The sequence below is a fragment of the Phyllostomus hastatus genome, unplaced genomic scaffold, assembly GCF_019186645.2.
Source record: "Phyllostomus hastatus isolate PE091 unplaced genomic scaffold, TTU_PhHast_1.1 phas_contig_209, whole genome shotgun sequence".
Lineage (NCBI taxonomy): Eukaryota > Metazoa > Chordata > Mammalia > Chiroptera > Phyllostomidae > Phyllostomus > Phyllostomus hastatus.
The window spans coordinates 19,748,850-19,771,220 of NW_025333735.1; the positions used below are offsets into that span (position 1 = coordinate 19,748,850).

The 22,371-nt window shown below is 40.0% G+C and overlaps 1 protein-coding gene across 6 annotated transcripts in view; it reads right to left on the reverse strand.

Moving 5' to 3' along the window:
- Window positions 1–22,371, reverse strand: part of DNAJC6 (DnaJ heat shock protein family (Hsp40) member C6) — a 150,369-nt gene that overhangs the window by 12,656 nt on the left and 115,342 nt on the right. For all 6 annotated transcript variants that reach the window (XM_045835553.1, XM_045835552.1, XM_045835554.1 and 3 more), the window contains exons 5-14: window positions 18,518–18,640; window positions 14,435–14,568; window positions 13,720–13,914; window positions 12,739–12,856; window positions 11,372–11,451; window positions 10,340–10,533; window positions 10,147–10,227; window positions 7,047–7,481; window positions 4,029–4,163; window positions 375–443 (exon numbers count right to left, since the gene is read on the reverse strand). In XM_045835553.1, the coding sequence (XP_045691509.1) occupies window positions 375–443; window positions 4,029–4,163; window positions 7,047–7,481; window positions 10,147–10,227; window positions 10,340–10,533; window positions 11,372–11,451; window positions 12,739–12,856; window positions 13,720–13,914; window positions 14,435–14,568; window positions 18,518–18,640 (1,564 nt within the window). The remainder of the gene's footprint in view (window positions 1–374; window positions 444–4,028; window positions 4,164–7,046; window positions 7,482–10,146; window positions 10,228–10,339; window positions 10,534–11,371; window positions 11,452–12,738; window positions 12,857–13,719; window positions 13,915–14,434; window positions 14,569–18,517; window positions 18,641–22,371) is intronic.

The following is a 22,371-nucleotide window of genomic DNA, read 5'->3' on the forward strand; positions in this document are numbered from 1 at the left end:
TGATTTCACTTAAACTGTACAACTGTGTGGGACAAGAAGTATGATCACCACTTAACAGAAAACAAAACTGAGATTCAAACTTGTAAAAAACATCCAAGGCACAGTTAGATATACATCCAGATCCACCTAGTTCTAGTGTCAAAGGAGATATTCAGCAAATGAGACTTAGAAAAATAATTTATAATATATTACATTACAGCACTACCACATCAAATGCAATGGGGAAGTTCTACCAGAACATGTCTTTAGGAAAAATCAACACAAATTACATGGGTGGGCTATGATATTCTGTAAGTACTCACTTATCTTGGATGAATGGTCATGCTTTAACAATTGGCTAAGTGTGCATAGAAAAATACCCTGCTGACCTTTACCTGGTTTAGCATGCCAGTCCCAACCTCCTGAAACATCTGGCTGAATGTTCACAGCAGGTGTACTTGAAGCTAAAAATTAGAAGCAACAAAAAATCAAAACAAGTTGCTTAGAGCCCACTTTTCTAAGTTCACATAGCTATTCCTTCCATGATGTTTATTTAGCTAAGGAAAATCAGCTGTATAAGAGTAATATACATTGGTACTAAATTTTTTCTGAATCTATAAAATGCAAGTAATAAACAGGATGTCATAAGAAAGAATTTCTTTCTAAAGCACCTCTAAATTCTGTCAATAAAATCTGTGAGTAAAATGCAAATACATTAAAAGTGGAATTTGAAATATACACATACTCATCACCACCACCACCCAAAGAATCATCAGTTCACCAATATCGGCATTACCAACCCCATATTTACTTGTTTTGTTTGCTTAGTACAAACCAAGACATCTTGACCTTCCTACCATTAAGTTTAAAAAGAACACACTCTTATGAGTAATAATAGTTCTTTCCTTTCTATTCTTATTCCACAGTAATTCCTGAAAACTGAGGTGTAAATTAGACCCTTTTTTTTTTACTAACGTTTGCTGTCTGACTTTCTTTACACTCTGACTTTACTCTGATATCTAACTAGGATGTAGAACTAGGTATCAAAAGTTCAGTGTTATTACTAGTCAAACCCAAAATCATTATGACCACCTACCATATGGAAGGCACCCTGCCAAGGAACAGAGAACTAAAAGACACATTGCCTATTTTCAAAAAACTTAAAATCTGTTGGAGAGAGGGACATACAAATGAAAAGGTAATTACCTAATACTTGTATTCTCTCTGCCTTTTATTACAGTTTTTATTTTCCTTCTAACACTATGCCCCAAGTGCTTATCCTCTTTAGAGTAGATGTTCACTAAATATTTGTACAGCTCAAGGGTAATACTTCTTGATTTTAAGAAAAGACAGTGGTGCTTTGTGGAAATTTGAGGAAAATGACTCCAGGTTTCCACTTTCATAGCTGGATAAAAAATGGGAACAGGCACCTTTCACCAAGGTAGGGAATGCTGAAGGTGGGCAACTCTGACCTCGAAATCTGACATCTGGGTCTCACATATATGTTATCCTATATGAAGAATATGTGACTGATCCACTAACAGTGGGATGATCATTGATTTCCAAACGAGGATGGTGGAAAATTCTTTTCATTCACTGGCAAGACAGGCCAAAATGAGAAGTGTGGCCACCAAACAAAGGGGCGCTAACTGACTTACACTGGGTAATGACCAGGTTCTAATCAGCTCATAAGACACAGAGAACCTGATCCAGAACTGCCAGGCTGAAGTATGAACATCCATGCCCATGGGACATGAAATGTAGTTCTCTTATGAAAACAATAAATTGAAAGTATTAAAATCCGGAAAATAGCCCTGGCTCATGTGGCTCAGTGGATTGAACACTGGCCTGCAAACCAAAGAGTACATGGTTTGATTTCTGGTCAGGGCACATGCCTGGCTTGCAGGCCAGGTCCCTAGTTGGGAGTGTATGAAAGGCAACTGATCAGTATTTCTCTCCCTCTTTTTCTTCCTCCCTTCCCCCTCTTTAAAAATAAATAAATTTTTTTTGAAAAAATCAGGAAAATATACAACCTCATTAATTCTATCATTATGCATCCAAGAGGCTTAGGTAGGAGAAATGAGTTAATTAATCTTATATTTACATATCAGAAAGATGGATAGATAGCACCTATTGTGTGCCAGTAATTCTTCCAAACACTAGGGAAACTTTAATGAACAAAACAAACAAAAATCCCTGCCTTGCTGGAAGAAATAGACAACAAAAACTAAACACATCACATAAGTAAAATATTAAATATATTGAAGTTGATAACTAACATGGAAAGGAAAATGTAGAGTGGGGCAGGGGGATAAATTGCGACATGAAATGGAGCAGTCAGAGTAGACCGCGCTGAGAAGGTGACAGTTGGGCAAAGATCAGAAAAGAATCAGCCAGTGCAAAAGCAAGTGAGCCAGCAGGGCTGGAATGGAGGGAACAAGAGGGAGACAATGGGAAATGAAGTCACTGGGGCACTAGGGCACATAGGGCCTACGTGGGCCATTCTGAGGACTTTGGCTCCCATGCTGAGTGAAATCAGGAGCTCTTTTGAGTAGACCAATGATGTAACTTACATTTTTAAGTAAGTGAGCAACCCAACAGCATTAACCTCTATCCCTGTGTTTTTCTCTCCAGGAAAACAACTTCCAATCAAGAGATTCTCATTACTCAAGGGTGAGAGGCGCATTTCTTGTATGTTGTCCTGTGGACCTTTCTCAAATAGTTTGATATCTAAGACTAAGTGGAAATTACCTATAAAAGTTATTCTGAGATTGATTTATATTTTCAGTCAAGTTACAGTTTGACCAATGTTGTGTAACTCATCTTCCTTTCACGTTTGCAAAACTTCTGCGAGGTCAAGCTGATGAGTGGACGGCAGACTCCAGACAAGCTCAGGGTGCCTTCAACAACATGTCACTCTCTAGGTTGAGGCCAATAAAGTTCAATAATCTTCAACATCAAGAATGGGACACAATTCTCTACCTCAAAGCCATTTGCCCTTCACTGAAGGGCTCTAGTTTTAGTCTGTTACCTACATGATATCCTATTATACTTACAAATGCATGTGATCACTATTCTTTCCACACAACCTAAGTCTCTAACATAAAGCCATAATGTGGGCTGCACATGTAATTTAAAATTTCATAGTTATCACATTAAAAAAGGTAAAAACTTAGACATCAGTAAAATTAATTTTAGAAATGTATTTTATTTAGTTCAATATATTCAAAATATTAACAAGTGACCAATATAAAAATATTGAGATATTTTATATTCTTATTTTGTACTAGGTGGCCACTGCATATTAGACAGAATAGCTCTAATTCATCAAGGTGCTGTATTCTTTTCTTTTTTAAGGTTTTATTCATTTATTTTCAGAGACAGGGAAAGGGAGGAAGAAAGAGATGGAGAGAAACATTGATCAGTTGCCTTTCACATGTCCCCAACCAGGTCCTCAACCCAGGCATGTTCCCTGACCAGTAATCCAACCCATGACCCTTCAGTCTGCAGGCCAGCGCTCAATCCACTAAGCTGCACACACCAGGGCAGGGTGTTGTATTCTAAAGTTTGTTTGGTAGAACACTAATTTTATGGAATGCTCATATCACATTTTATTAGCTGGACTCATATTTTTCACATTTCACATTCACATTCCATCACATTACTAGTTGATTTCCCCAACTAGGATGTATCTTCTAATCAACTAAAAGTGACAGCATTTTTTTCTTCCTTATCAGTACTTAAAAAAAAAATCCTATAACCAATGGTGTCATAATTCTGTGTATGTAGCTCTGATGCAAAAAAGAATTCCACAGTCAAATAAGGTTTAGAAAAGCTGAGTAAAACAAAGATAAGCAGACTTGTTTATGGTCTAAATAGACCTTTTAATATGTTAGTATGAACTGTTAATTTCCAAAAGAGAGAGATGCATTATATAGCTTCTCCTCCACCCCACCCCATACACCCACAGGATGCTTTTAAATCTAAGTACCTACTGATAACTTGTGGAAATCTATGTTCCACTGAACACAATGTAAAATACTTCTCACCATGCACTGTAGGTGAAGGACTTCTTGTAGGCTGAAGAAAAGGGTCACTGGACGCACTGGATGTGTTCAGAAAAGAGCTCAGCAAATCCTGACCCGATGGTTTAGAAGGTGCTCCAAATGGGTCAAAGGTGGCACCTAGAAAACAAAGGGAAAATGGATGTCTTTGTCCTATGAGTTCATTCATTCACTAAATATCAAAGAGTTGTCACTATTGCCAGGCCCTAGCCCAAATACCTGAAAAATTAGGATGATATCTGCCTCCTGGGCCCATCTTCTCCTTAAATTTCCTCCAGGGCTAACAAGTTTGTGAATTCACTAAAAAGACCAGAACTAAGGGGCCTACTGAGGTTTCCAGTAACAATGCAACAACAGTAGCATTGTATCATTCCTTAGGGTCTACATTGCCTTTCATAAAGAATACCTCAGAAGTGGTATTATTTTCATTCTACAATGAAATTGAGGTTTAGAAAGACAAGTTGCTTGCCCAACATCAAGTAAATAATAGGGGTGAAATTCATGCTTAAGTCTTCTGACTCCAAATCCCAGGAACTTCCCAAAGGCACCTCACATTTCTCAAGGTGTGAAATGAATGTGAAGAAAACCACATAGAGTGGCATGCATGTAACTGCCCTTTAATATCTCATTATTGGGCAAGGAACAAAGCTCCCTTCAGCTCTTTATAGTAAGATGGCACTTCCTAGTGTGTAAGTAATCAACTAATGAGTTGACTGCTTCCTGGAGTGGGAATGACCTATTTAGGAATAGACAACTAGAATCAAAGAAGCTAATGATTAAACCCCACTCTCAAAGCCCAGGTAGGACATACGGTTTAATATGTTCCTCTACGACTTCATTGCCACAGTGCTCTCGTACAATCCACGGGGCAATGAATTAGCCTGTGCAGCACTAGTAAATCAACCGTCTGTCAGGTGCTCTGCTATACAAAGTATATCCCTTATCATTTAATACTTACAAAGTTTTATCCCTTCTGTCAAATGAGAACACTGAGATTTACAGAGTATAAGAGGATACTACATTTAAGTTTGATGCCAACTAGTGGAGGAAGCTAAAATCTTCTATTGCTTGATACATTTAACATATCAACTTACATATGTTGAAATGTAACTTATCAATGTTTAGTTAACATGTTTATGTTTAGTTAAATTAGAGGCATTTCCCAATAATTAAAGTGAACTTCCCAATACTAACAGATGAGAGTTCAAAATTTAGTCTTTATAACAATGCTGATAGGTAGATATTATCCCCTTTTACAACCAAAAGATTGAGCTTTTATCAATAAGGCTACACAGATAGTTACGTGTTGATCCTGGGATTCAAATCCAGGCCTTTAATTCTGAACTGTGTTCTTTCTACTGTATTTTCGGACTATAAGATGCACCCCCCGCAAATTTGGGAGGAAGTGGGGTTGCATCTTATAGTCCAACTGTAGCTTGCCTGGCTCACAGGGGCGGGGCATGGCAGTGGAGCGGGGTCACAGGTTTTTAAATATTTTACCATATTTTTTGCTTCAAATTTTTTTTCCTATTTTCCTCCTCTAAAACCTAGGTATGTCTTATGGTCCTAAAAATATGGTACTTCCTCTAAGGGGACAGAATACTTGAGTTCTAGATCTGGGTTTGCCACCAATCAGCTATGCATCCTTGGACAAGTCAATCAATATATCTAGGCCTCAATTTTATTGTCTGTAACCTGAGGCACAGATTTATCTAATGTCTCAGAGGGTCTTTCCAGTTCTGACACCGGAACAGAACTATGTGCACAGAATTATCATGGATTAAATCACACAGAGTCACTCGAGATGCATGGTCTTAACAGGTGACCAGAGAGTGCTATACTATCTTGGATCTTGGGGATTTTTAATTTCATGATAGAGTTCTCATTCACTTCGGTGAGTAAGAACTAGATGGAAAGAAGTGAAGAAGAGGAGATATCCTGGATCCAGGGCACCTCATATCCTGGCTCCACCAGCACCATGTAGCAGCTTGAGCCCCAGCACCTGCATTCAAGGATTTTGAAGCTCACTCTTACAAAGAACACCTCCAGCTGAGCTACCATGAATCAGTGCCTGACAAGGCCTTCTGAGAAGTGAAGGATATGCTTGGGGAAAAAAAGTTCCTACAGGTTACCATGTACCTGGAATATTGAGACAATTTTCTTTATTCTTTCTAATGTGATGTTATCTTGGTAACAAGAAGCAACTGATTCTTAGAAGCTCTAACAGGCTTTTGTTTACTCAGCAACACTATCTTGCAAATATCAAAAAACTGTGGATGTCCAGCCATAGAAAGTGTTGAGTCTCTAGCAGGGAGCAAGATGAAGCTCACTGAGCCACATGCAGCTCCAACTGCTTACCTGGCACCAACAGCTCTGTACAGTCAGCCATGCCAATAGAATGAGTCCCTTAAATATATCTTGATGTAACCAAGTACTTCTCTGCATAGCCAAAGCGTATTCAGAAAAGCACAATTCCAGGAAGGCATTACAGGAAAAAGCAAGGAAAAGCTTGGAGTCAAATGGCCTACTTTTGCACACTGGCCCTGTCAATTTCTAACTGCATGAACAGTATGCTACCAATTTGACTCTAAGCTTCTATTTCCTCCACTATGAAGTGGGGATAATAATTGCACCTATTTACTGGGGCATTATAAAAATTGAATAAATGTTTGGCATTAAATTCCATGTTTGGCAAATAGTCAATACCCCACAAATATCAGATGTCATTATTAATAATAATTCATCAGTCTACATCTCTAAGCTCAGGTACCAAAGCCCTGAAAAAAAAATTAAAGTAAGGACAAGAAGCTCAAATATTCATTCTTACTCTGTCCTAAATTCTATTTCCTCTTGTGTTCCCCATTTAAATAAAAATATAGACTTCTGAGGGACTTTCAGCAAGACCAGAAAAGTCTAGCTTATTGGGAAGGGTCAATTCTACCTGCTTGGCCCAAAGGTTCTATTTCAAAACTGAGAAGTATAGCACAGCATGGAAAACATTACCTTCCCCCACCCTCAGAGTTGGAGATGCAGAAGTGGAAGTGGCAGACCGGCGTGGTGTTGACTGGGCAGATGCAGGTCCACTTGGATGAAACACGTCTTCCACCCCAGACTGTCCAGCCTGGGCAGGGCCAGCCGCACCTGCACCCCCAAACAGGTCACTGAGCAGTTCAGAATTGGTGGGAGGAGCCACTGGTGCAGAGAAGTTCTTACTCACTGTAGACCCTTCTAAGCCCAGAAGGTCTACATCCTCGGGGGGTGGAGGGGCAGCTGGCTCCTGCTGCCTTTTGCTGGGCTTTTTGGTTCCATGATGTTTGTCATCAGTGGCACTGCTGTGTGGACTGGAAAGGGTCAGAAGTTCATCGTCCGATTGCTCACTTTCCTGATTCACTAGGGCAGCATGGTCTTCCTCACAGAACGATTTCTCCGATTTCTGATCTAAGAAAGGCCAGGATGCCAATAAATATTAGCTACTGGCCACAGCATATTTTTTAAAATTATATGTGTATAGGTAAACACACACACACACCAGAAAGACAGAAGGAGCAGCCCTGAACAAACAATGCTCTCAGACCCTTTCCAATGGAAAACTTAATGTATTTCACTTTACATTTGATTACCATTTGTTAAACATCTAAGAGTCAGTACAGGATAGGGGTAAAGAGCAGATAACCTGGGTCTGAATCCCATCTCCACTACTTACTGGCTCTATGGCACTGAGAAAGTTACTTTACTTCTCAGTGCCCTAGTTTTCTCCCCCTCAAAACAGGGGTAATAAATACTACCTAACCTAGCTCACATGGCTCTGTAAGAAATAAATGAGATGATATATAGGGAATGCTCAGATCAATAGTAAGAAGTATTTATGTCTTTTTATTAATAATGATAATTATTGTTGTTATCTTCCAGGTACAATGCTAGGTGCTTTAGAAAACCATTATTTCCTATTCCTTTGCTGACTCCTCTCACTGTTTTACTCTTCTGTGTGGCCTATAGCCAAAAGCAAGGCCCTCCTCCCACAAGTCTGGGACTGAAATGAACCACACACTTAGTAAGTAAACAGAGGGAATGGCTCTGCTTAGGATGGTCCTTACACCAAACCAAAAGGACATACTTCCAGCACAAAGTCGGGAGCAGGAAAGAGGCATCTTCTGGGAAGGAACAGAGATGCTGCTGAGTGACGTTCCAGGCCCTCCTTGAGACAGCCCCTCCTACGGAACTTTATTATTTAATGTCAGATAGATCCACATTCTGAATCAAGTACAGACCCACATCTCTTATCCCCATTTCTGAAATGCAAAAAGCTATGAAAAGGGAAAGATTCTCCTAAATTTGATGCAAACTAAGTAGGCAGAATAATCTGACCAGAGCTGATGTGAAAGCACTTATAGTCTCCAAGAATTTCACTTGGGGTTATCACTTATATGTTTCACTGCAGAAATGTTCATATGTCTGAGTACAGGCTGTCGGACATGCCTTGGAATGCTAATTCATACACAGCATGTCCCACACCATCTTTCTAAATCCAAAAAAATTCTGCATTCCTAAACACAACTGGCTCAGCAAAGTTAGGATAAGAAGCTGTGCATAAACCTATTTCTGAGACTAACAGGAATGATTTTTGAATCACTTACTGAAATCACAGTAAGAGATAAACATGAAGTTCTATTGAAAGCCCTGTGTGGGAAAGATAAGATGTAGGGGGAATCAAGAGGGAGCTGGGACATCTGCCTGCTATCTAGATTTCCCAAGTTTCCCATTATTTTTAAATGTTATTGGTCCTATTTCTGAATGTAAGCTATTCAATTCAAAGGAATTCTATGAACAATTTTCTTCACCAACACAGGAAATTCTGCGTAGGCCATGGAAATACTGTCTTATGTTCACACAGCTGTGGAAGGCTCATCAAGAAAATGGTAAGCAGACCATTGCCAAAGTCAGTGTCCTATCTCTTCCACAGAGGACGTCTTTATTATTAAATTCTATGTTGAACCCTGCAGTTAACTTCAGTAAACTCTGAAGCAAGGGTTGAGACAGCATAGGGACTTGGGCCTGGGGCCAAAGGAATGCCAGGTAGCCAGAAGGAACACCAGATAAATAACTGCAGGAATGCAACCACCCCACCATTTCCAGGTGTGGAAACTACTGTTCCACACGTATGATTAAGGTTTGACCGCAATACAACCTTCCTAGGGCAGCAGTGATGAGCCACAAGGCCATCTTACCCTCACAGTGCAGGCACAGAGATTGTTGCTAAGCAACTCAAAGGACGGAGGAAGTGGTCCAGACCTAACCCAGAAAAAATCCATGTCTTGTCCAACTTTTAATCATGCCTGCTTTATCCACAGCCTATTAAAAACAACCCAACACAGCCACTCAGGGAGCAAGTCAGGAAGACTGTCCTCACGTGCTGTCTCCCTCACACCTAATGCAAGTCCAGTAAAACTTGTCTGGAAATATCTTGGGTGGTTCTTTCTGATTTCCGACTTGAGAAACCCATGGCCACAATCTTTGGTGACAGGATGGCAGATGGGTATCCATTGGAATGTCAATGCCAGTCTATCGATGGCAGCAATCTGAAGTATTATGTTAGAAAGATTCTGAAACATCACCAGGTTCAGCAGAAAAGGACACTGAGATGGAGCCTGATTTCTCCCATGGCTGTTAAAGCGAGTAGCAGAGGCAAAGGGACAAAGTGTTTGCCTTCTCTGAGACAGGGGAAGCTCAACCCTACCAGATTTTACATTTTTAGACTATTTAGCTGAGGGCAGGAGATAGAGTTCATTTGTGTGTCAGCAGTGTAAAGGGAGATCCTAATAAATACCATGCTTATTTGTAAAAACCCAGGAAAAGTGTAGTCCAAATATACCACACAGAGAGAAAAGGTAGCATTCAGCTTAAAATAGCCTCTGCATCAGTCTAACAGCAGTTATGGACTTGAAAGCAGGAAGCTGTTTAATTTGAAAAAGGAATGAGCCAAGAGAGTGTCAAGTAAGGGGGAACGTGATGACTTCTAAGTGCTGCTTTGAGAACCAATCACCTTTATGAAAGAACTACGTGATTTAACCAACTAGCCACAACTTAAAGACATGCCTGGAAGTACCTTGCCAACAGAGAGTGGAAAAGAAGCCGCCTTGCCCAAAATGCCTGGGGTTGTCTGGAGGGATATCTACTGGAGCCTGTCCTGCAAGACAAGAGGCCATGCAGTGTCAATGAAACACACGAAGTAAGTCAATGTGACTTATTAACAGCTCAGAGGTTTCCAGCTAAAAACACAGCCATCAGGTGATTCTTACCTCCTAAGGCTATAGTATCTTGATGCTCCTGGTGAGAAGAAAAGAGGATGCTGGGATTGATATCCTTTGTGCAGTAATGTTCCCATGGTGGGGTCAGGTCTACCACTTTGTCATGGGGCTGTAGTTCTACATCCAGAGTCACCTGAAACAGCTGAGGATATTTTTCTGGTACATCACATGCATCCAACTCAGGCCTAAATAAGAAAGTAAAAGAATAAGATCAGTGAAAAACAATGGAATCAGTACAATGTTCAACACAGGAACCACTGGAGGCTGACTCCTAGGTTAACTCTGAGATGAATTTTTAGGGGAAAAGCGATCACGAACCAGATAAGTTACTTTACTGGTCTGAGCCTCAATTTCCTCCTCTAGAGTAAAGAGAATAAAACCTACTCAGAGAACTTGGATACTACTACACGTGGAAGTATTCTAGAAAGCAGGGATGATGCATACAGCCAATATGCACCAGCATGGCCAAATCAGTTATTACATAGTGAAAAGGCCCAAGGCCACCACCCTGAGCTCTCAAATGTCTACCCCCACCCTAACCCAGCAACTCCCATCCATCAACACAGAGCCAGCTACCTCCCTGAGTTCTCTAGACCACACTAAATACAGCAACAAAGAGTTAATGTCTGATGCAAGGGGGTCTCCCAGGATCCTGCTCAATGCTGTGGCCTGGAATCCATTCTGAAGGGCCACTGCTCACATCACTACTGATGAAACTGCCACCCCTGTTGAAAAACACAAAGGGATACACAGATGCAAAGGATCACAGCATTGACACTTGGTTGCCTCTTGCTCCTTCGCATGGAATTTTAGGCACTTTAGGCCTTTCTGTTTGAAGTCCTTTGAACCATTTGTGTTCAAGACAAATCAAAACCAGCCTCTGTGTGTTGCTAAGCTACATTCACAGTCCTGCAGCAGATTCAGGGATGCTGCAGCACAGCACTAATGAGCCTTGAGCAACTGGCTCCCAGAAAATCACAGCTGTTCCAATTGAAAAGGATTTTTGGCCCAAGCAGCACTCACTTGGTGAACTTTAAAACTGTTGTTTCCAGTGGTATGAATCCAGTATGAAACTGCAGCTGGAATATTTGAGTGTTGGTCACCTAAAAATACAGGAGAGAAGCACATTACAATCAATCTGTGAAGAGGGAATCAGAGCAAAAGATTATATATGGGGGAGCCATGAACCTCCAACTGTTTCTAAGTCTGAGCCTTTGCTCATGATGAATATTAAATAAACCCCCCATCTGAAACAGGCTGAGCTTTGTTCTGGCCTTTCCCCTCCATGAACTCTGCCTCGGCAAGCCATTTCTTCACCTGCTAATGTCCATGTTCTTGCACACTGCTGTATTTTGACTCACTCCATCCCTTCCATCTAGAATGCCCCTGCTCCAGCCTGATAAGCTCATCCCCACCTTGCAAGGTACATAGCCCCTTGGTAGCCTTTCTGGGCCACCACTGGATAAAACAAACTGCTCCCATTATAGCATCTAATCCGGTCTCTAATGGGCAGTGCATATTTGTATATGTGTGAGTTTCCCCCGGTAGGCTAAGTGTTTTAAAGACAGGAACACAGTCTTATTCTGGTCACTCCTGAACCAGGCAATGAATGGCACAGAGCATGCATTTAGCAAATATTTGATGAATTAAAATGCAATTACTTGTAGCATTATTGGTAATATCCAAAAAGTGGAAATCATTCAAATATCCATCAATGGATGAAGAGATTAATAAGAGGCAGTAAAGTCATACAATGGAATATTATTTGACTGTATAAAGGAATGAAATACTAATACATGTACGACATAAAAGAATCTCAAAAACATTATGCTAGGTGAAAAGAACCAGTCACAAAAGACCATATATTGTATAATTCCATTTATATGAAATATCCAAAATAGACAAATCCTTAGAGACAAAAAATAGATCAGTGGCTGCCTAGGGGATAGGGAAGGGGGAACAGGCAGTAACTGCTAATGGGTGCAGGCCTTTTTGGGGGGTTATGCAAATGTTCTGGATTTAGACAGTGCTTATGGCTGCACAATCCTTTAAAAATACTAAATACAAATGAAATTGTACACTTTAAAAGGGTGAATTTTATTGTAATAAAAAATTTTTTAAAACATCATTACTTAATCCCACAGCCCCAGTAGAGATAGCCACCCTCATGCGGACCCAAATGTAAAAAAGCTGGGTAGGTCATAGCTTCTCTGAGTCTCAGTTTCCTCCCCTGTAAAATGAGGGAGATGGGCATAAGCAATCTTTAAAGGCCCCTTCTGGTTCTAAAACCGTAAGACACTCAAGTCCAAAGTGATACAGAAGGAAGACTCTGAAACACTCTCACTGAAGGCTCAGAGGAACTTCTGCCGTGGCCCTTCCTGAGACCATACCTTGGCCTGTAGCCGGCTCCCAATGGTTGATCTCAAGTGATACATGGAAACGACCACATCTCCTTGCACAGTGATGCTCAAGGGAATGAAGATTTTCCCATCTTGGACACGGTATTCTCTTTAAACAGACAAGAACATACATGAAAGAGAGTCCAATCTGGTACAATCACAGGTAGAGTCCTCTGTGGCTCTGGCCAAGGGACCTGTTGTTTGCCCAGGCCTGGGCCCAGGAATCATGTCTTATATGAGCAAAGTAGGAGCACAGCCAGTGCCAACCGGGTGCACACTGGTTCCGCCATGGCAGGGCGTTGGTCCGGTGCCTTGGCCTCTCTTGCCGTCCCATTTGGACTTCTAGATACATAATCACCCGTCCCTACTTTGCAGATCCCATTTTCTTCAAATACATCTAGCTCCGATGTATCCACCTTTCCCTAACTTAAAATTAATGGTAAAAACAGAGACAGAAAGAACAAAAAGTCCAACTGAGATCAGTACAGAAACATCAAGGAAATGTCCTGTTTCCTATCTGAGGACCTCAGATACTAATCCTCTAATTCAATCTATTCCAGACTAATTTCAGTTCATGCTGCCATCCACTCCCTACTCCCTACACACCTCCCAGTGGTGGCTGTGCTTGCTTACAGATTCTAGAATGTCTTTAATCACATCACCATCTACCTAGCTGTTCACCTAGAAACCTCATTATCTCTGACTCCTCCATTATACACCAAATCTCTTCAAGGTCATTCCTTTTTTAAATATCCAGGTCCTCTGTCCCACAGCACAGCCTTAACCCTCACTACAGCTCATTTAAGTCTCCTTAGTTTGTATTCCATTTGAAAGGGGCCTATGACTTCCCTTGACCTGATTGTACTTTCCTACATTTACCACCTATGATAAACTTTAAAAAAAAAAAATCAGCCATGGTCCAACTTACAGAACTGAGCAGTTCACAAAAAGAAATGAAGTATGGTAACTTACTTCATTCGTTCAAAATCCGCACAGGTCGTATATATTTTGGTTTCTCCAATTAGCACATCACAGTAAGGGCGACATCCATTTCTCTGCTTGTTAAAAAAAGGGACCGGACTGACAGTGATCGACTTAATCGTGAGAGGTTTGAAGTGAGGGCGGTAGGGTTTGTCTGCTAGGAGGTCGCACATATAGCCCAGGTATCTGAAACAGAAGACAGTCATTCTGTTGGTGCCCCCCACACCAGAAAAAAGAAGCAACTGATCTTTGTTATGATGTTTATTTTTTGTAATTATTAACTTACAATAAAAATTTATGTTAATTTCTTTAACATGAAGTGGCAAAAGAGAATGTGGCCAATAACTGAGGAAAGCTTTCATCTAGTGACACTGCTGTACTTCCCCCTAAGAACTGATAAGGAGTATTTATTAAATGAAAAAGCTTCTGGGAGCTTTATACTATCACAGTATTTGTACAACTATTCCTATTTGATCTAACCGATTAAAATTTATCAGTTAGAGGTTGGTATTGACAACATTTTAGAATGCTATCATCAGAAACACTTTTAATCCCCCCCCCCAAAAAAGGCAAGGGGATGCAATTTAAATAAGAGGAAGATAATAAGTCAACGATCTAAAAAGGTGTTTGTTGTTTTTTTAAGTACGAGATACCAACTTGATTATGTCTACATGTTTGCGCCTACCCTGCATCTAGCTTACTTTACCTCCTGTGGGAAGGCGAAAGTCCTATGCCTGGCCGCTTTGCATATAACAATCGAACAGCTGGTCCAGGAGTGGAGTAGAGATTACAGAAAATGAACATAGCACCAACCAGAATTGACGATGCTGCCCGCCCATCCTGCCAAAGGAAATGCATAAACTTGTCATAAACATAGTCCAATCAGCCACTCACCACTAAAAGAGACCAGTTGGGGGCGGGGTAGGAGAGAAATCCTTTAAACTGGGCATGCCTGTCAGTTCAAAATTGTTTACTCAGAAAACAAACTTGGTTCCAGCTATTTAAATCACCAAGCAGAAAGGAGAGACTTCTTAGGATGAAATTGACTCTCTACTAACCTAAGAAACCCAGCCAATATAAATTTGACTTGTGCCTATTTACTAAAAAATAATCTAACCTTCAAAGTAACTTTGGACTTGTGGCATCAGAACTAACAGCTGAGGTATCTTGGTTTTGGGCCGGAAGCAGACTTCACGGGTTAGGTAAATACTGCATTTTATTGTCTAGATTCATATAAAATAATATAAAAGAAGATTCAACCTCACTCAGTGGAGGAATACATACAATAACATTCCTGACAGATGGTGACCCAACCTCTTCTAGAACACTGGAAGTAACAGGGAGCTTACTGCTACTTGAAGTAGGCCACTCCAGTTTACAAAGGTCTTCCTTATACTGAATATGTTGAGTTGAAGTCTATGCCACTGGATGATCCTCATTCTTCCTTCTGGGATGACCAAGAGTGAACTGACTTCTTTCTCTCTGTGACAGCCCTCCCCTTCCATGAATACTTTTATTTTCCAGGATAAAAACACATCCAATCTGTGACAATTCATTTTATGTGTCAACTTGGCCAGGCTGAGGGATGCCCAGATAACTGGTAAGCCATTATTTCTCTGTGTGTGTGTGAGAGGGTGTTTCTGGAAGAGATCAGCATTTGAATCAGTAGACTTAGTAAAGAGATCCACCTTCATCAAAAGGGAGGAGGTATTATCTAATCTGTTGAGGGCCCAAATGGAACAGAAAGGTTAAGGAAGGGAAAATTTTCTCTCTTCTTGTGCTGGGCCCTCCATCTTCTCCTGCCTTCAGACATCAGAGCTGCTGGTTTGGGGGCCTTAAGACTCCTGGACTCGCACCCGTGGCCCCCTTGGTTGTGAGGTCTTCAGACACAGACTAAATTATACCACTGGCTTTCCTGGTTCTCCAGCTTGCAGAAGGCAGACTGTGGGACTTTTCAGCCTATTCCTATAATAAATTTCCTATGTGTATTACTCTCTATGTATCCTATTGGTTCTGTTTCTCTGGAGAACCCTGACTAATACACAATCCCTTCAATTCTTCCTCATTTAATATTCCATTTTAAGAGACATCATCATTTGGTGTATTTCCTCTGAATAAGACTCCAGTTTTAAAACAACCTTAAATGTACTGTCCAGATGTGAAATGCAAGCTAGGACATGTGATCTAACTAAACTAGAGAGGAAATATCATCTTCCATAGTTTGGACATGATGCTTTTCCTAACATATGCCCAGGCCAAGCTAGTTTAAATGCTAAGTCATAACATAAGCTCTGATCTTTCTATCTATTAAAACCCCTAGCTTTTTTTCAGATGATGTGTTAAGCTAATAGACAAATATATTCAATCTTTTAGAATCAGAATTCAAGAGTTTATATTTATCCTGTGTTTAATTTCACATAGTCTCTGTTAAACGACCAATCTCCAAAAGCTTTTAAACTCCAGATTCATTATGTGAATCTCCCATTCTGACAAAATTGATGAGTTTAATCTCCATATTGTCATAAAAAATGTTGATTAAAGGGACAACCAAAACAAGCTTGGGAGGCTGTTGATCCATTAACCATCTACTTTGAAAGCAGATACTCAACCACTATTTCACTAAATGTATAACAACCTAGCCCAAGTCTGTCCTTCTTGATTATAAGAAACTGGTAAATATCTTGAAGAAACCCGATAAACTGTTCTCTACTAATCTACTAGTCCTCTTACAGTAAGTTTGGTTGCTTTGATATATGTGTTCATCATGAACCAATTTTTAATGTTTTTCCTAAGAGTTGAAAATCACCTGTGTGAAAATTCATATAAGAATTTTGCCTGAATTACTACCAGGCTCACCATCCTGTAGCTTTCCAAGATCAACTCCCTCTCTTTTGGAAACAATCTATCTTTGCTTGTCTGGCCCCTCTTCCAGTCTCCTCATATTACATAAGGGATCCACAATTGCTTTTCCTAGTGCTTTCGGCATTCAGTCCTATAACGTAAGTCTAGAGAGTGGATTATCGTTCAGTACTGTGAGTCTCTCTTACTACATCACTACCTATCAGCTTTGTCTTACTTGTTGCTACTCCCTTTCTAGCTTGAAATCTGTCCCCATGACAAAGGAACAGAATAAAGGAGATAAGGCTATGCCATGTGCCTCATGCATTTATTGTTGTCCTTATTCCAAGGATATTTTTTCTTTTTTAAAAAATAGTTTTCTCAATCCTGTTTAGAATTTAGTCCTCCAGACACCCCTGTAACATGCTCAAGGTGCTTAGGTATGTGTCCCCTCATTTTATTTGCCATGCAGTTCTTTTAAGAATTTTTATCAGTTTTTATATTAGAAGTTAAGTATTTGAAGTGAAAAAAAGAAAAAATGCTCTGCTTTTTCCCCCTCTTAGCCAGCTGGCTCTTAAGAAGAAGGGGGAGAATCATCAAGTAAGATCATAGTAAATATATATATATATATATATATATATATATATACCCTGAAGTTTACAGAAGCAGTGATTATTTCCAGTATTTATGCTCAGATTCCATTTGTGTGTTTATTTGTTCATGCTGTCAACTTTTTCAAATCTTTCACACCTGTGGAGCAAGGGGAAGGAGACACAGTTCTTGACTGGATATGTTCATGGTCTAGGGGGACAACAGTCAGTTCATTGATATGATGATGCAGTGGAGGGACAGTGGGAATGTCCCTATTGTGAAAATACTCAAAAGCATCAAAGAGATTTTACTGAAGGTTGAGTTTCGAACAACAGGTAGAGGCCTCCAGAAAAAGGGGTAGGGAAAGGGACTCTAAGTCAGTTATCAGAAAAATCATCAGTCCTACTGGCAATTGCTGTAAAATACAGTCATGTTTTATGTGACTACTTATAAAGGCATAGGTGTCTTTTTATTTCATTTTTATTCAAACATAAAAAGTAAAGAAAGCATAGGGAGTATAGTCAATAATGTTGTAATATCTATGATGTCAGCTGGGTACTAGACTCACGTACACCTGAAACTAATATTGTATGTATGACAACAAACACACAACTTTCAACAACTGAACATAAAAACAAACAAAGAAAACCTAAGCAAACAACTAGAACAGGAAGAGAATCACAGAAATGTAGATCACATGGAGGGAGATCAGTCAGGAGCGGAGAGAATGGGGGAAAAGGTATGGGGAATAAGAAGCATAACTGGTAGGTACAAAATGGACAGGAGGAAGTTAAGAATAGTAGAGGAAATGGAGAAGCCGAAGAACTTGTATGTGCAACCCAGGGACATAAACTAAGGAAGGGAATGCCAGAGGGAGGGGTTGCAAGGAAGAGGAGGGTAAAGGGGAGCAAAAATGGGACAACTGTAATAGCAAAATCAATAAAATATACTAAAATATATTGTATAACAACTGTAATTGAAAAAATTAAAAATTATTTTAAAAGAGTAAGAAAATATTAATATTCCAATGCATTTATGGCATACAAGCTCAATGGCATTTTTATCTGCACACCCGCAGCTCATTTCTACCTTTGGTAATAGTCACCACACCCTAGAGGCCTCATATGAGTTGGTTGTGTACATATCTGCCTCTCCCACTAGCACTCAAATTTTAAGGAAAGAATAATAAGGTCAATTCTCATTTTTATATCCCTCAGATCACCTAATTCCTAAATAGGAGTTCAATAAAATGATAATTCAACTTAAATGTTACCTGCACATCAGTCTGCATAGGGCCAGCTGTGTTTGACCAAACTACACCAAACTACCACAGACAATGACAACAATAAAGGTTACTCACCAAGCAGTGGACAACACAGACGTTTTTGGGATTCTGTAGTAGCCAGTTATACATATTCCGACACACGGCGAAGAGGTTGTGCAGACTGGGGGCCTGCCTAATGGGCCAACTGCACTCTGAAACCTAAGGGAACACGGTAAAAGGAAATAAGTTCCCCTGGTGACTTCCTCTCCTTTTACAGGTGTTACACCACACAACTGCTTCCAGAGGAGATACTCTATTCTTTCTCAGTATAGCCAGGAACAGTTGAGAGTGGTCCAGACACAGAAAGAAGAATTAACTTAATCCAGCAATTTTTTTCACTAAAAAGTTCTGTCTCGGTAAGGTATAAAAAATATTGTAAAATACATTTTAAATTCAGCTATACCATTTAAACTACATACTTGGGCTTTTTTATATTCTATGAGGTTACCCCAAATTTTATTTCAAGTAGCAATAATTATGTCTCAGATATACCTCATTGGCTATAATACTACTCACTACACAAAACTCCAAATCTAATTCTATTAAATATAAAATGTTTTGACCTGCCTACTAGATGTTTAATTACAGGTTTGTCTTGTAGATTCTGCACTAGCCCTAACTCTATACCAGCTGTCATGATCACGTGAGAAGCACAGCAGAGGGAGCCAAGCCTTATTCGGGCTCTTACTCCCCTCTTCATGAAGGAGACCACAGCTCCATGGGGCCAACCTTCAGCATTTTCATTCATCTAACACACATATTCTTTCAATACATTATAGGGCACCAACTGTGTTCCAAGACTTCTGCTTGCCTCTAATCTGTACAGCAATCATGTATGATGGGTATTGGCATGATCCCCATTTTGCAGATGAGAAAACTGATTCTCAGAGGTTGTCTTGTCTAAAATCACACTGCTGGTCAAAACCAGCATTGCAACTAGGCATCAGCCTCAATTGATTAGATGTTCACTAATTTAACTAATAATAAAGAGAAGCTTAGACTTGGGCAAACTTTGGGATCTCATTAAGTTTTTTAAAAAGCTTTTTAATGGAATTTATTGGGGTGACATTTGTTGACAAAATTATATTCAAGCTTTTCTTCATAAAATGTGGTAAATGATACCTACCTACCTGACATGGCTGTAGGTACTACATGAGAATGTATTTCAAGGGCTTAGATCAGTATCTGACACACACAAAGTGATCAATAAATGTAGCTATTATCATTGTGGTATCAGGTGACTGCCAGTGCAAAGCCCCAAAGTTGGATAGAGCCAAGAATGTCTTAAAAATGTATGGCTAGAGTATAGATTGAAGGGGATCAGATCGTACATACAAGGCCCTGTTAGGAACCGGGAAAGGTATTTAAGAAAAAGAGTGACTCTCAGATCTGAATTTTCCAAAGAGCTTTCGAGATCCAGTATAGGGAGTGGATGTGGATGACACGAGAGTAGTCAGGAGACCAGTGGGGAGACTGCTGAGCAGTCTACGTAAGGGGTGGTGGTGGTTTAGGCTTAGATGGGTAGCACTGGGGTGCAAAAAGGCCTGAGGGATTAAGAATTAAAGAGAAAAGTAGAATATATGTACACAGGAGTGGGTAATTGACCACACAGTGGCAGTGCATGAGAGTGGAGCAGTGTACTTAAGAGAGAGACGAGGGAGAAAGAGTCCAGGTTTCCAGCATGACTGGCTGCATAAAAAAAACAGGATCAGGTGCCATTTGCTCACATAGGGAATTCTGGAGAAAGAGGCGACTTTGTGTGTATGATGTCATCAGAAAGCGCTCAACAACACTAATAACACTGGCCTAAGAAAATACAAATGTCCCAAATCCCTAATATTTAACAGTGTGGTAAGGGAGGTAGGAGCAATCTGCTTGGTTTGCCCTTTTCTGGAAACCAGTCCAAGATAAATGGTAAGTTACGTGTGGTCTCTGTAAAGCTGATGTCTAAAAGCAAACACATGATGTTCCTCTCTCTGGGGCTGCCAAGAAAGCCCATTCTCTTTTTCAGTCTGTAACTTTTTTTCTGCAAGATGATTATGGGGTAGTGGCAGGGAACCTTTCTGGTTACCCTTTTTTCTATACCTTTGCAAAGGTATAGATGTGGTTTATTAAACAAAGTAGATGAAATACTTGCTACAGCTACCAAACAATACAGGATCACCCAGTATTGGGCCTTTGTTAATTTAAACTCCGTAACATGTGGTCCCTTTTACCCAACATGATTCAGGGCTGTTTCTGGCCAGTATTTATCCCCCAAATATATTTCCCATTGATATCTTTTCAGGAAATGGAGATGATATACTGATTTAAAGAATAATTGGGGAGATAAATTTTTGCCATCAAAGGAAATACAAAATGTACATTTGCACAAGCTGCTTCCTGTCTTTGATGGTTTTTCTTCCCTGGTAAATCCTTATTCATCCTTCAAAACCCAAGTTCAAGTGCTCTCTTGTCTCTGACAGTTTCTCTAACACCCCCAGAGGCAGAAGTGTTTAGTAGCTTAGTCATCTTGGTGCCCAGGCCCTTGTCCATTTTCATCTATTACACCTTTTATCAGTAGAGCAACATGGATGAGCCCACAGGCTGGCTTTTCACCCAGGCTTCATCACTTCCTACCCGGTGAACCTTAGGCAAGTTGCTAACCTCTCCACACCACAATTCTCCTGTGTGTAAAGAGAGAATGGGCATTACAAGATTGCTGTGAGGATTTAGTAGTACAACAAGGTAAATACAGTAAGTGCCAGCTTACTGTCAAGCTACATTAAAATAACTTTCTGTCTCCCATCTAGACACTAAGCTCCAGAGAAGGCAGACCACAATTCATTCACTTTTGCAAATCAGATCCAGTATGCACGTGCCAGTTGAATGGCAGGTGCTCAATAGGTATTTGCTGAGCTAATGAATGAGTGAAAGAATGAACTCCATTTGGCAATCTCTTCTTGTAATAAGATTTGTCTCCATGGGCACTATTTGGGGGAAGAAACAAGTGAAACAATTTTGTTGTATTTTTAGATCACAACTATGTAAAAGTGTAGGAAATTTGTTTTCCTAGGCAATATTGCAATATTTTTAAGCCTTTTAGAAACTAGATGTCACTCCACAAACACTAAGTGTCAGTATCTATAATGAGTCTCAGCTAAAAGTTGACTAGATTGTTCTTAGCACAATAGGGTAATAGCTTCAGAATAATTAAATCAATCAAGTAAATAATATTAATTTCAAACTGCTCTATAATTACATATTTAACTTGATATATATAATTATAATCATTAAGCAAACATACAATTAGAATTTTTTTAAAAGCATGTGCTCTGTCTAAAAGGGAAAATACTTTAAGGCATAAACAAACCCAAAACATTTTAAAAAGGAATACAATCACTCAAGCTATTTCTCTCTCTCTCTCTGGGGTTCACAGTTTCACACAGTAAGCACTGTCATAGGGCCAAGTGACACTTCGCTATGCCATCTCCAGTCCCTCTGCACACCCCCTAGAGCCGCAGAGCATCGGAGAATGCCATATGGATTACAAGGCTGCCATGATATCACCTAGTGCGAAAAGAGGCGAAAACAGAACCAGGGCTGGATGCTGTTCCACTTTTATCCATCTGTCTCTCCAGGCACGAGATAAGATGGCACAATCATCCCATTTGGTGGGCATAAGAGTAAAAGGTGCTATGGAAAATCGGACTAAAGAGCCAAATCCAGTGTTTTCAGAATCCGAAACCATTTTTGGAGGACAGAGTTTCAGTCGGTCACTTACCACGGGAGTGTTATTACCAGTGTTAATCATGGCTACCATTCACTGAATGCTTACTCCACGACAGGCACGGCTATGAAATCTATTTCTTAAGCCCACTTACAGAAGTTGTGTTCTAAGTATTTATGAG